The 12,006-nt window shown below is 47.0% G+C and overlaps 1 protein-coding gene and 1 non-coding gene across 2 annotated transcripts; both read right to left on the minus strand.

Moving 5' to 3' along the window:
• Positions 1-289: 289 nt before the first annotated feature.
• Positions 290-5,901, minus strand: LOC129462510 (lysine-rich coiled-coil protein 1-like). The gene is made up of 2 exons (XM_055242539.2): positions 5,443-5,901; positions 290-2,069 (listed from the first exon to the last, which is right to left on the minus strand). The coding sequence occupies exons 1-2, from the start codon at positions 5,456-5,458 to the stop codon at positions 1,300-1,302; spliced, it is 786 nt and encodes a 261-aa protein (XP_055098514.1). The 5' UTR covers positions 5,459-5,901; the 3' UTR covers positions 290-1,299.
• A 4,354-nt stretch (positions 5,902-10,255) lies between these two features.
• LOC129463363 (small nucleolar RNA U13) lies at positions 10,256-10,356 on the minus strand. Its single transcript, XR_008651148.1, has one exon. It is a non-coding gene; the product is annotated as a small nucleolar RNA U13 (small nucleolar RNA).
• Positions 10,357-12,006: the final 1,650 nt, after the last annotated feature.

Below are 12,006 nucleotides of genomic sequence, written 5' to 3' on the forward strand. Positions count from 1 at the left end.
GGCAGTAAAAAAGCTAGATTTGATCTGCAGGTGGTAGTGTGCCGGCGCTCACAAGCCCTATCTATGGGGTGGAGGGATGGTGAACAAGGAACTGAGAAACTTGGAAGAGGGTCTGTCCCCCACTACTGAGATTCAGACCTCTGCAGAGAAAACCAGGTCACACAGCCCACCGGGGACAAAGAAATTTGTTAGAGGACATAGGACACGGACACGGATGAGGACGGATGGACACACACACACCGCCCCCCACCCCCAGAAAAGTGCCAATTTAGGCAAAGTATTTTTTCCACCTGCCACTTCACAATGACCCTCCAGCGCCCTCTAATGGCAGAGACTAGCATCAAGCCAGCTGGCAAACCATAGGAGTCCTTTAAGGTCCTGTTTTGCAGAGCAAAAAGACTGCTTGGAGCTCAGAGGCAATAATTCCATAACTTGCACAGGGATATTCACAGTGAGGCAAATAAAAATTTCCCCAACTTGTTGCTTGTCTTTAAAAGTATTTATTAGAAGGCCAGGCGCAGTGGCTCACACCTGTAATCCCAGCATTCTGGGAGGCCAAGGTGGGCGGATCCCGAGGTCAGGAGTTTGAGACCATCCTGATCAACATGGTGAAACCCCGTCTCTACTAAAAATACAAAAATTAGCCGGTCATGGTGGCATGCACCTGTAATCCCAGCTACTCAGGAGACTGAGGCAGGAGAATCACTTGAACCCGGGAGGCGGGCGTTGCAGTGAGCTGAGATCGTACCATTGCACTCCAGCCTGGGCGACAGAGCAAAACGCCATCTCAACAACAACAACAACAACAACAAAAAAGGTTAGTCAACTGCAACCCGTTCCCCACCCACTCAGTTCTCTGATCCCAGAACCCACAGTTATCAGTGTATTGTGTATCTTTCAGAGCTGTTCGATGCACACATACAATGCTTTATTTTTAAAATTTCCATTTTACAAATTTTACAACAAAATATTCTACTTTACACAAATTTAAAATATCTCGGCAGTTACATCTATTAATTTTTCTTTGATGGTTTCTGGCTTGTGTCTTATTTAGGAAGGCCATCCATACTTCAAGATTAAAAATACTTTTCCCATATTTTCTTTGAATATTTTTATATTTTAGTTTTTACACATATATCTGTAAACCATCTGGGTTTTAATATTTGAATAGAGTGTGAGGTGACGATTAGATTTTATTTTCTTCCAAGTGGGTGGCCATTTAACTGCTTCAGTGTTATCTAATCCATCCTTTCCAGTGGATTCAAATGATTTAATACCGGGGCCCCCAGTCCCCAGTCATCAGTAACAACTGCCGAGGATGGCTTCATCCCACAGGTCCCTCTCCTCTGGGCCTTCCCTGCCTGGCCCCTTCTTCTCTCTCCCCGACCTTCTCGCCTCTTTTGCGGCATCCCCACCCTGGTGATTCTTCTTGCTGCGTCTGGGCCTCTCTGCACTGCCTGGCGCCCCCTCGGCCTTTCTCCTGCCCCTGTTCCCTTTGTGTGAGTCTCCCTTCGAGCGGTGCTTCCTCTTGGGCTCTGCTTGCTCCTCCCCGGCCGCTCTCCATCCTCCCACGTCCCCGTGCCTCCTCCTCAGGCCTCCGTCCCCACGGCCCGCCTGCTGGGCGCTGCCTCGGGGCTCCCAGAAGAGGCAACAGGAACCTTCCCTGCTGTGCGCTCCGTGGACGCCTGTGTTCTCTCCCTGCCCAGATGGGCTTGGAAGCCAGCGGTGTTTGAAGAAATGGTCCTGATTATTTTGAGTGTGGCTTACAGATTCCAGTCTTCGTGGGGCACGAGAAACTTTAGGCCAGGGAGGTACCCGGGTTTCCACGGACCTCAGTCTTTCCAAGGAAGCGGGGAACACGTGGGGCCTCCAGAAAGGGAGTCCCTGCTGCTCTGGCCCCCGAGGCTCAGTGGGGCCCCTTTCTTGGCACGCGGAGTCCTCCCTCACCTTTGTAAAGCAAAGCGTTGGTTGCAATCCTCTGGCTTTTTGCTTTCTAATATAATCCTCCAGTTCATGTTGAAAAGAGTCAGAAGTCTTAGAATTTTCCATTATATTGATTACAGACGAATCTGTTAGGGAAAATGGAGGGAAGCTTTCTGTTAAATGTATTATTTTGCTGTGATTTTCTTGTGTGTCCTAAAAAAAAGATCAGACTCCAATTTCTAGGGGAGATTATGTTATGTAATATACTGTAAGTACTACATAGTCACTGATGTTGAAAATATTTTTGACATAGACTGAGAATCATGAAATATAATGGACTAAGAAAATGAGCCTTAAAACACTGTGTACATTTGAGGATCTATATATAATATATATAACACATATAGATAGGCATGTGATTTATCAGTGGTTACCCCAGGTTTAGGGGGAATTTAGATAATTTTAGTCTTACTTAATTGTTCTGAATTTTTGCCAAAAATACAATCACTTGTGTGATAAAAAAAAGAAAAATAAGTTGTTTCAAGAAAATAGACAAGCAACTAAATTAATATAAAATCATTCATAAATTCTACAAAAACAGAACAAGCTAATCCTGTGCTTATGCTATGCCAAGAAAGAAATAATAGAGAGATAATTAAACATATTCCCAGGTCACTCGCATTCCATCTACTTTAAATCTAATAGCTGAGGTGAAAAAACAGAGGAAGATGCTATTTATTGTGTTAAAATCCCAAACTATGATTATTCCTTTTTTTTAACAAATGAAGAAACTGAGTCACAGAGAATTTGGGTTGCTTACTTAAGGTCACACACAGCCAAAGAGTACAGGCAGGATTTAAACCCAGGGAGAGAGGGTTCAGAGCCTGCTTGCTCAGTCATACTCTGTAGCTCAGAATGCTTTTCATCCCTGAGATTGGTATCAACCTTATAGGTGTTGTGGGGACTAAGACAGTGATTATAACTGAAGCGCTGGGGATGCAGCAAGTGGCCAGTGACTTGTAGCTATTAATGTTCTCATTAAGATGCAGGAATGAGGACAAGTAGCATTAAATATTTTACTAGCAGTCTTATTCTGAGAGGTCGCCTCCATTTTATTTTACTAATTTCTTTCTTTTCTTTTTCTTTTTTTTTTTTTTTTGAGTCAGGGTCACTCAGGCTGGAGTGCAATGGCATGATCACGGCTCACTGAAGCCTCAAACTCCTGGGAGACACCCACTACTCCACACCTCACAGCCAGCACCATCAGCAGGTCATGCCAACTGCTCTATTTTCAAAACTCGTCCAGAATCTGACCAATTCTACTTAAACTGCTCTTGTCTGGGCCAGGGTGCCACATGTTCCCTGGATCAGGGCAGTCACCCTTCACTGGTCTTCCAGCACCTGCTCAATGACCCTATTTCCAAACCAGCTGCCAGGATAACCATTTTAATGTGATGTCATCCTGGCTATCTCAAAACCAGTAGAGAGCTCAAAATCCTCTGCTCAAAACCATCAGAGGGCCGGGGGCGGTGGCTCATGCCTTTTATCCCAGCATTTTGGGAGGCCAAGGTGGGCGGATCACCTGAGGTCAGGAGTTGAAGACTGGCCAACATGGTGAAACCCCATCTCTACTAAAAATACAAAAATTAGCCGGGCGTGGTGGCAGGCGCCTGTAATCCCAGCTACTCAGAAGGCTGAGGCAGGAGAATCGCTTGAACCCAGGAGGTGGAGGCGACAGAGCGAGACTCTATCCCAAAACAAACAACAAAAAAACCATTAGAAAGCTCCTCCATCCCTCCCTCAGAAGGAAGCCCAGATTCCCACGGTGCCTACAAGGCCTGACACTGTGGGTCACTCCCTGTCCTGAGGCCTCCAGTTTCTCTGACTACCGTCCTCTCCAGCCACACTCGTTTCCCAGCTGGAAGGCAGCAGAGAGGCACACCCTGGCCTCAGGTCCACCCCGTCCCTAACCCTGCAAAGCTCTTTACCTCTGCACCCACACCGGAAGCCCCCTTGCCTCCCTGGTCTTAGCTGGAAATGTCACCTTCTCAGAGTTTTGACTACCCTCCCCATGGGACACCCTCTGCCCCTTCCCTGTTTGATTTTCCTCCAGGACATCACCATTCCCTAATAGAGTGCTTTACGATACTGAGATATCTTGGGGGTTCTGAGACAGGGTCTTGCGCTGTTGCTCAGGCCGGAGTGCAGTGGCACAATCACGGCTCACTGCAGCCTTGACCTCCTGGGCTGAAGTAATCTATTACTCAATTACTCCCACCTCAGCCACCTGAGTATCTGGGACCACAGGCGCACGTGACCACGCCCGGTTCATTTTTTGTATTTTTAGTAGAGATAGGGTTTTGCCATGTTGCCCAGGCTGGTCTGGATCTGCTGGACTCAAGCAATCCACTCATCTTGGCTTCCCAAAGCGCTGGGATTACAGACGTGAGCCACTGCGCCCACCTGAGATGTTAAGATGCTGGTTTTCTTGGCTGGGTATGGTGGCTCACGCCTGAAATCCCAGTACTTTGGGAGGCCGAGGTGGGCGGATCACTGGAGGTCGAAGTTTAAGACCAGCCTGGCCAACATGGTGAAACCTCATCTCTACTAAAAATACAAAAATTAGCTGGGCATGGTGGTGTGCCTGTAGTCCCAGCTACTTGGGAGGCTCAGGCAGGAAAATCGCTTGAACCTGGGAGGCGGAGGTTGCAGTGAGCCAAAATGGCGACACTGCACTCCAGCCTGGGCAACAGAGGGAGACTCCGCCTCAAAGAAAAAAAAGACCCTGGTTCTCATTCTGCATTTCTACCGAGCTCCCTAGCAATGCTGACACTGCTCATACCCAGACTACGCTTTGAGTAGCAACAATCTCACGATTTAATGTTTACATTTGGTCTGATTTTTTTTTTTTTTTTTTTTTGAGACGGAGCCTCGCTCTGTCGCCCAGGCTGGAGTGTAGTGGCGCGATCTTGGCTCACTGCAATCTCTGCCTCCCGGGTTCAAGCGATTCTCCTGCCTCAGCCTCCCGAGTAGTTGGGACTACAGGCGTATGCCGACACACCGGCTAATTTTTTGTATTTTTAGTAGAGACGGGGTTTCACCGTGTTAGCCAGGATGATCTCAATCTCCTGACCTCGCGATCCGCCCGCCTCGGCCTCCCAAAGTGCTGGGATTACAGGCGTGAGCCACCGGTCCCGGCCATTTTACATTTGGTCTGTTTTCTATCTTACCACACTTGGATGTAAGCTCCTCATGGGTAGAGATTCCTTGACTGCTGTTTCTCAACATGTCAAATTGTGCTTGACGTAGATGCTTAATAAATACTCGATGAATGAATACATGAGTGAAGAAAGGCCCTGACCTATCCCAACATGTTTAGTTCCACTAAGAACCCCAGATCTAAAGAGTCCTACCCACTTCAGCTGTGCTTCCCACACAGCCTCCTCTCATTTGCCCCTCAGCCGTCTTCCTTAACAACTAGCCATCCAAACGCCGCCAAACGTCTGGTTCACCTCTTACCTGGAATCACTGCCATGCATTAGTTTACTGAGAGAAATTTCCACAAAACAGATGGAACCCTCACCTCCTTTAGACTACAGTCGTTGGGGCCTCACAGAGTGCAAGAGGCCCACCTGCTTAGATAGAACTCAGAAGCAAGTTAGGAGCCCTAGCACGGCGCGGGGAGCTTTACTCTGAGCTCCAGGAGCAGAATTCCAGCTTCCTCGCTGCTTACCCGTCCCAGGAAGCAGGAAGCCACACCCCCTCCTTCGGCCCCGCCTCTTTGGTTTCAGGCCTCCTCATCTCACAGCTCCACTCTCAGGAGAAACAAATTCAATTATACAGACACTAAAGTGATTTAGGAACGCCCAAGTTTATCGCCTTGGAAGGCAATCAGCCTATAACCTAATCAGTATTATTAAATCCTGTCTGAAGAGTTTATCTTGAAAAAAAATTTAATAAAACACTAATTCTTAATTTGTGAAATAGCCGGGCGCGGTGGCTCACGCTTGTAATCCCAGCACTTTGGGAGGCCGAGGCGGGCGGATCATGAGGTCAGGAGATCGAGACCACGGTGAAACCCCGTCTCTACTAAAAATACAAAAAAAAATTAGCCGGGCGTGGTGGTGGGCGCCTGTAGTCCCAGCTACTCGGAGAGGCTGAGGCAGGAGAATGGCGTGAACCCCGGGAGGCGGAGCTTGCAGTGAGCCGAGATTGCGCCACTGCACTCCAGCCTGGGCGACAGAGCGAGACTCCGTCTCAAAAAAAAAAAAAAAAAAAAAAAAATTTGTGAAATATAGCATACATGCAGAAATGCACGAAACAAAAATCTACAGCACAATGGTTTATCACTAAGACAAAGTCCATCCAACCACCATTCAGGTCAGCAAACAGAACCGAGCCACATGCCAGATGCGTCTCCTTTCCCTCCTAACCTTAACTGTCCCTTTGTCCCCCACTAGCCTGTGTTTTTGGGGGAATCTCATGGTTGCTTTTCTGGATAGTTTATTACTTACATGCAAGACTGGAAATCCTATAGTTTTGCCTGTTTTTTGGAGTGTACTTTATGTAAATGGAATTGTGCACTGCACTTTTTTGTACAGTGTATTTCTGAATTTTACCACATGTTCATTTTCATAGCTGTATGGTATTCTATTCTTGAAAAAAAGTACATATATTTCATATATTCACACATATATATGTGTGCATTATGTATATATGTGTGTGTATATACATAGAGGGATATTAACAGATTATTGATCTGTTCAAGGGCATTGTGACGGTCCCAAGTCCAGGCCATTTTAAACAACACTGTCATGAATATTCTTGTATATACTTCCTGATATACATAAACTTGCATTACTACAGAGTGTTTACCTAGAAGTGGGATTTCTGTGCTACACAGCATGGTATATTCAGCTTTACCAGACATAGTAATACCAAAGGTTTTTCAAAAGAGGTTAATACCAAATTTTTTTTTTTTTTTTGAGACAGAGTCTCGCTCTGTCGCCCAGGCTGGAGTGCAGTGGCGCAATCTCGGCTCACTGCAAGCTCCGCCTCCCGGGTTCACGCCATTCTCCTGCCTCAGCCTCTCTGAGTAGCTGGGACTACAGGCGCCCGCCACCACGCCCGGCTAAGTTTTTTGTATTTTTAGTAGAGACGGGGTTTCACCGTGGTCTCGATCTCCTGACCTCGTGATCCGCCCGCCTTGGCCTCCCAAAGTGTTGGGATTACAAGCGTGAGCCACCACGCCTGCCCGGAATTTCACTCTTGTTGCCCAGGCTGGAGTGCAGTGGCGTGATCTCAGCTCACTGCAACCTCTGCTTCCCAGCTTCAAGCGATTCTCCTGCCTCAGCCTCCTGAGTAGCTGGGACTACAGGTGCACGCCACCATACCTGGCTAATTTTTGTATTTTTGGTAGAGATGGGGTTTCACCATATTGGCCAGGCTGGTCTCGAACTCCTGACCTCGTGAACCGCCCGCCTCAGCCTCCCAAAGTGCTGGGATTACAGGCATGAGCCACCGCGCCTGGCCAGTTAATACCAATTCACATCCTTCCCTCAGCAGTGTTTGGGGCTTCACATTCTTTCCAACACTTGGAATTGTCAAACCTTGAATTCTGTATCTAATTGTGATTTTAATCAACATTTCCTGTTTACAATGGTACTGAGTACCTTTTTTATGTCTATTGGCCAGTGTTTTTCTCTTTTGTGCCACAGGGGTCCAGGTCTCTAGAACATTCTTCTGTTGGGTCGTTTGCATTTTTCCTTATCTATCTTCTAAGAATGAGCCCTCTGCTGGCTCTGTGTGTTGTGGAGATCTCCCACTGTTTGCCTTGTGTTTTCATTCCCTGGGTGGTGGTATCTTTTGGTGGACACTTAATTTTATTTTATTTTATTTTTTTGTTTTTTTTTTTTGAGACGGAGTCTCGCTCTGTCGCCCAGGCTGGAGTGCAGTGGCGCAATCTCGGCTCACTGCAAGCTCCGCCTCCCGGGTTCACGCCATTCTCCTGCCTCAGCCTCTCCGAGTAGCTGGGACTACAGGCGCCCGCCACCGCGCCCGGCTAATTTTTTGTATTTTTAGTAGAGACGGGGTTTCACCGTGGTCTCGATCTCCTGACCTCATGATCCGCCCGCCTCGGCCTCCCAAAGTGCTGGGATTACAAGCGTGAGCCACCGCGCCCGGCCCGGACACTTAATTTTAATGTTGTCCAACATAGGAATCAAACTCAACAGGCACAGTCCTTTTTTTTTTTTTTTTTTTTTTTTTTTGAGATGGAGTCTCCCTCTGTCACCCAGGCTGGAGTGCAGTGGCGCTATCTCGGCTCACTGCAACCTCTGCCTCCCGAGAGGGATAGTGCTTTTTAATGTCATGTTTAAGATTTATTTTCCTAATCCTAGACCAGGGTTTCTCCACCTGGCACTGATGACATTTTGGGTCAGATGATTCTTTGTTGAGAGGGGCTGTCCTGTGCATTATAGGATGTTTAGCAGCATCCCTGGCCTCTACCCACCAGATAACAGTAGCAACTCCCTTCCAACCTAGTTGTGACAACCAAAAATGTCTTCAGACATTGCCAGAAGTCCCCATGTTTCAGAAACATTGCCATAGATCATAAACATATTCTCATATGATGCCTTATAAAAGATTCACAGTGGGCCAGTATGGTGGCTCACGCCTGTAATCTCAGCACTTTGGGAGGCCGAGGTGGGCGGATCACTTGAGGTCAGGAATTCAAGACCAGCCTGGCCAGCATGGCTAAGCCCTGTCTCTACTAAAAATAAAAAAATTAGCTGGGCATGGTGGTGCATGCCTGTAGTCCCAGCTACTCAGAAGGCTGAGGCAGGAGAATTGCTTTAACCCAGGAGACGGAGGTTGCAGTGAGCCAAGATCACGCCACTGCACTCCAGCCTGGATGACAGAGCAAGACTCCGTCTCAAAAAAAAAAAAAAAAAAAAAAAAAAAAAGCTTCATGGTGGCTGGGTGAGGTGGCTCACACCTGTAATCCCAACACTTTGGGAGGCCAAGGAGGGTGGACTGCTTGAGGCCAGGAGTTCCAGACCAGCCTTGCCAACATGGCAAAACCCCATCATCTCTACTAAAAATATAAAAATTAGCTGCACATGATAGTGCGCACCTGTGATTCCAGTTACATGGGAGGCTGAGGCAGGAGAATCGCTTGAACCCAGGAGGTGGAGGTTGCAGTGAGCTGAGATTGTACCACTGCACTCCAGCCTGGGTGACAGAGCAAGACTCTGTCTCAAAAAAATAAAATAAATAAATATAAAATAAAAGCTTCATAGATATATAATTCAACAGGAATTGATTTTTGTGCAAGCCATGAGACAGGCATCCTACTTCATTTGTTTGAAGATATGGTGGGGAGAACCCAAAGGGTTTCTGTTTTTTCTGTTCTCTCACTCAACAATCAACACAGAAGACTTCTGTGACCCAATGTATGGAGTTTTCCCACACACATCAAGCAAACAGTCTATTCTGCAGCTGACACCAGTGGGTGCACTCTAATCTAATTCACTTTTCACACTCTCAACCTGGAGATGGTGTCAGGTCCCACAGGTTGAGGACTCAGTCCCCAAAACTGCCCCTGCCCCCGACTTTGGAGGCCAGTTGCAAGCCCCAGGCTGTTTTACTTGTGCTGCTGATCAACCAGCTATGAATTAGGGTTCCCAGGACCTCCTACTTAGGTTCAGTTAATTTGCTAGAGTGGCTCACAGAACTCAGGGAAACACTTACTTATGGTTGCTAGTTTATTATAAAGTATATTAGAAAGGATACCAATGAACACTAGATGAAGAGCTGCAGAGGGTGAGATACGAGGGAAGGGGGCGGAACTTCCAGGTCCTCCCCAAGCTCCTCCCCAGTGTTCCACCCTCCAGGAACCTCCATTCAGCTGCCCACAAGGTCATCTGAACCCTGTCCTTTTGGGTTTTTATGGAGGCTTCACTACATAGGCATGATTGATTAAACCACTGGCCATTGGTGATCAACTTAGCCTTCAGCCCCTGTCCCCTCCCTGGAGGTTGGCGGGGGGGGGAGCCGAAAATCCCACCCCTCTAATCCTGCCTTGGTCTTTCTGGTGACTAGCTCCCTTCTGAAGCTACCTAGGAGCTGCCAGCCATCAGTCAACTCATTAGCACACAAAAATATATCACTTGGGAGAGTCTAAGGATTTTAGGAGTTGTATGCCAGGAAATGGGAAGACCAAATATGTATCTCACAATATCACATACCATACTTTTCCAACACCATTTATTGAAGTTTGTCTCCCTCACTGCTCTGAAGTTCTTTGTCATTTTATTTTATTTTTTTCTTATGTCGGACTGGTAACAGGCAGACCTTACCAGGTTTGAGAAAGGCTCATCCCACACATGAGTGTGAAAACCCAATCATCACGCTTATGAACTGCAAACAGCTCTGCCTTTGTTATTCAACAAATGTCCATTTGTTCATAGTTCTGAGTCTGGTTTCCGTATTCTGTCATATCTTTGCACCAGTGCTCCTCTGTCTTCATTACTATAGTTTCATGAGAAGTCTTTATATTTGCTAGAGCAAGTCATCTCCCTATTCCTGTCTTTCCGTATTCAAGTGTGTGTTGATTTCTCTTGGCATTTTGTTTATATATAAACTTTAAATCTGGCTCATCAATTTCTGTAAACACTTGCAGTTTTGCTTGGGGCTACACTGAATCTGTAGGTTAATTTGAGGAGAACTGACATCTTTCCAGCATTACAACTTTCAGTATATGAACATGGCTTATGGCTCCATTTATATAAGCATTCTTTATTCTTTTATGTTCCCAGAAGATGGACTCTGTCCACCAAACTTCTCCTAGAATCCTGAAAGGCCACATGTTTTAAGCCCTAGGCCCAATGTCACATATAATACCTGTGCAATTTGTGGGTTTGCTTATTTATGTCAGATGAAATTTCATTTTTAAATTATTTATTTATTTATTTATTTGAGACAGGGTCTCACTCTCACCCAGGCTGGAGTGCAGTAGCGCGATCACGACTCTCTGAAGCCTTGACTTCCCGGGCTCCACTGATCCCTCCACCTTAGCCTCCTCAGTAGCTGGGACCACAGGCGTGTGCCACAGGCATGCACACATGCACAGGTGTATGCAGTAGAGACAGGCTTTCACCATGTTGCCCAGGCTGGTCTCAGAACTCCTGAGCCCAAGTGATCCTCCTGCCTTGGCTTCCCAAAGTACTGGGATTACAGGTATGAGCCACAGCACCCAGCCAGGTGTGATTTCAAGTACTGAAGAAGCTTACAAAGATAAGGACTTTATTAAAAGAATATTTGCAGGTTGGGTGTAGTGGCTCACTCCTGTAATCCCAGCACTTTGGGAAGCCCAAGGTGGGCGGATCACCTGAGGTCAGGAGTTTGAGACCAGCCTGGAAACATGGCGAAACCCCATCTCAACTAAAAATACAAAAATTAGCCAGGCGTGGTGGCATGCGCCTGTAATCCCAGCTACTTGAGAGACTGAGGCAAGTGATTCGCTTGCATCCAGGAGGTAGAGGTTGCAGTGAGCTGAGATCACGCCACTGCACTCCAGCCTGGGCGAGAGTGAGACTGTCTCAAAAAAAGAAAAAAAAAAAAGGCCAGGCATGGTGGCTCATGCCTGTAATCCCAGCACTTTGGGAGGCCAAGGCGGGCAGAGCAGGAGGTCAGGAGATCGAGACCATCCTGACTGACATGGTGAAACCCCATCTCTACTAAAAATACAAAAAAATTAGCTGGGCCTGGTGGCGGGCACCTGTAGTCCCAGCTACTAGGGAGGCTGAGGCAGGAGAATGGTGTGAACCCGGGAGGCGGAGCTTGCAGTGAGCCAAGATTGCGCCACTGCACTCCAGCCTGGGAGACGCCACTGCACTCCAGCCTGGGAGACAGAGCAAGACTTCTTCTCAAAAAAAAAAAAAAAAAAAAAAAAAAAAAAAATTGCAATGTGAAGAAATTTGGGAGAAAGGAAGACAAAGTGGAAGAAGAAACAAAGCGGAGGCCCCTGCAAGTCCAGGCTGTGTAGCTGCCCAGTCTTGGTGAGATTATTGTCACCATTCA

The sequence above is a fragment of the Symphalangus syndactylus genome, chromosome 14, assembly GCF_028878055.3.
Source record: "Symphalangus syndactylus isolate Jambi chromosome 14, NHGRI_mSymSyn1-v2.1_pri, whole genome shotgun sequence".
Taxonomy (NCBI): domain Eukaryota; kingdom Metazoa; phylum Chordata; class Mammalia; order Primates; family Hylobatidae; genus Symphalangus; species Symphalangus syndactylus.